General features: G+C 70.4%; 1 protein-coding gene across 1 annotated transcript in view; it reads right to left on the bottom strand.

The window, feature by feature from the left end:
* Window positions 1-325: 325 nt before the first annotated feature.
* LGALS4 (galectin 4) overlaps window positions 326-675 on the bottom strand; it is a 27,245-nt gene continuing 26,895 nt past the window's right edge. The window contains exon 9 of the mRNA XM_023537915.1: window positions 326-439. Within this exon, the coding sequence (XP_023393683.1) occupies window positions 326-439 (114 nt within the window). The remainder of the gene's footprint in view (window positions 440-675) is intronic.

Genomic DNA, 675 nt, shown 5'->3' with positions numbered 1-675 from the left:
CTTGGTCCCCTGTTTGCAGAAGGACCGCTAGATCCGTGGAGCTCCGTTAGATCCGCCAGGGGGGCACTGGGGAGGGTTCGAGCCCCCCAAGCTCCGCCGGATCACCACTACCGCTGACCACCTGCCGCTTTGCCAAGCGCCCCGGCCCCCAAATCGCGACCCTCCTAAGGCGTCCGCACCAGAGCTGCCCGGATCCGCCTCGGCCGAGGGATCGCTGTGTGAGCCTGGTCAGTGTCCTCCCCTCTCTGAACTGCTTTCCTCGTCTACGTGAAGGAGACACAGACACGGGGGAGCCGGGGACTCCGCGCTCCGGCGCGCGCGGGGCTCAGAAGATCTTCAGGGCGTCCAGCTGCAGGTCCCCGCCCACCTCCACCGCGCGCACGCGCTCGGGCGGGATGCGGTAGCGGAAGTGGTGGTACTCGGCGTCCCCGACCACCGCCTGCGGGGCGCAAGGGTCGGTGTCACACCAGCGCGCCCAGGCCTCGCGGGCGCGCGCCCCGTGCCCCGAGCAACCGCGTCCCCCGCCGGGCCCCGGGTCCCCAGCAGGAGAACGGCGGATGTTCCCTGTAACCCCTCGGCCCGAGGATGCAGTGAGTGTCCTGGTGGCCCCCGCGCGCTTCGTAAGTGGTGGCGGTGGCTGTTATGACCACGACCACGGACGGCCTTGACCGCCTC

The sequence above is a fragment of the Pteropus vampyrus genome, unplaced genomic scaffold (assembly GCF_000151845.1).
Source record: "Pteropus vampyrus isolate Shadow unplaced genomic scaffold, Pvam_2.0 Scaffold203, whole genome shotgun sequence".
NCBI classification, from domain to species: domain Eukaryota; kingdom Metazoa; phylum Chordata; class Mammalia; order Chiroptera; family Pteropodidae; genus Pteropus; species Pteropus vampyrus.
The sequence above is the reverse complement of the archived record's forward strand: the minus strand, read 5'-3'. Positions and strand labels throughout refer to the sequence as shown.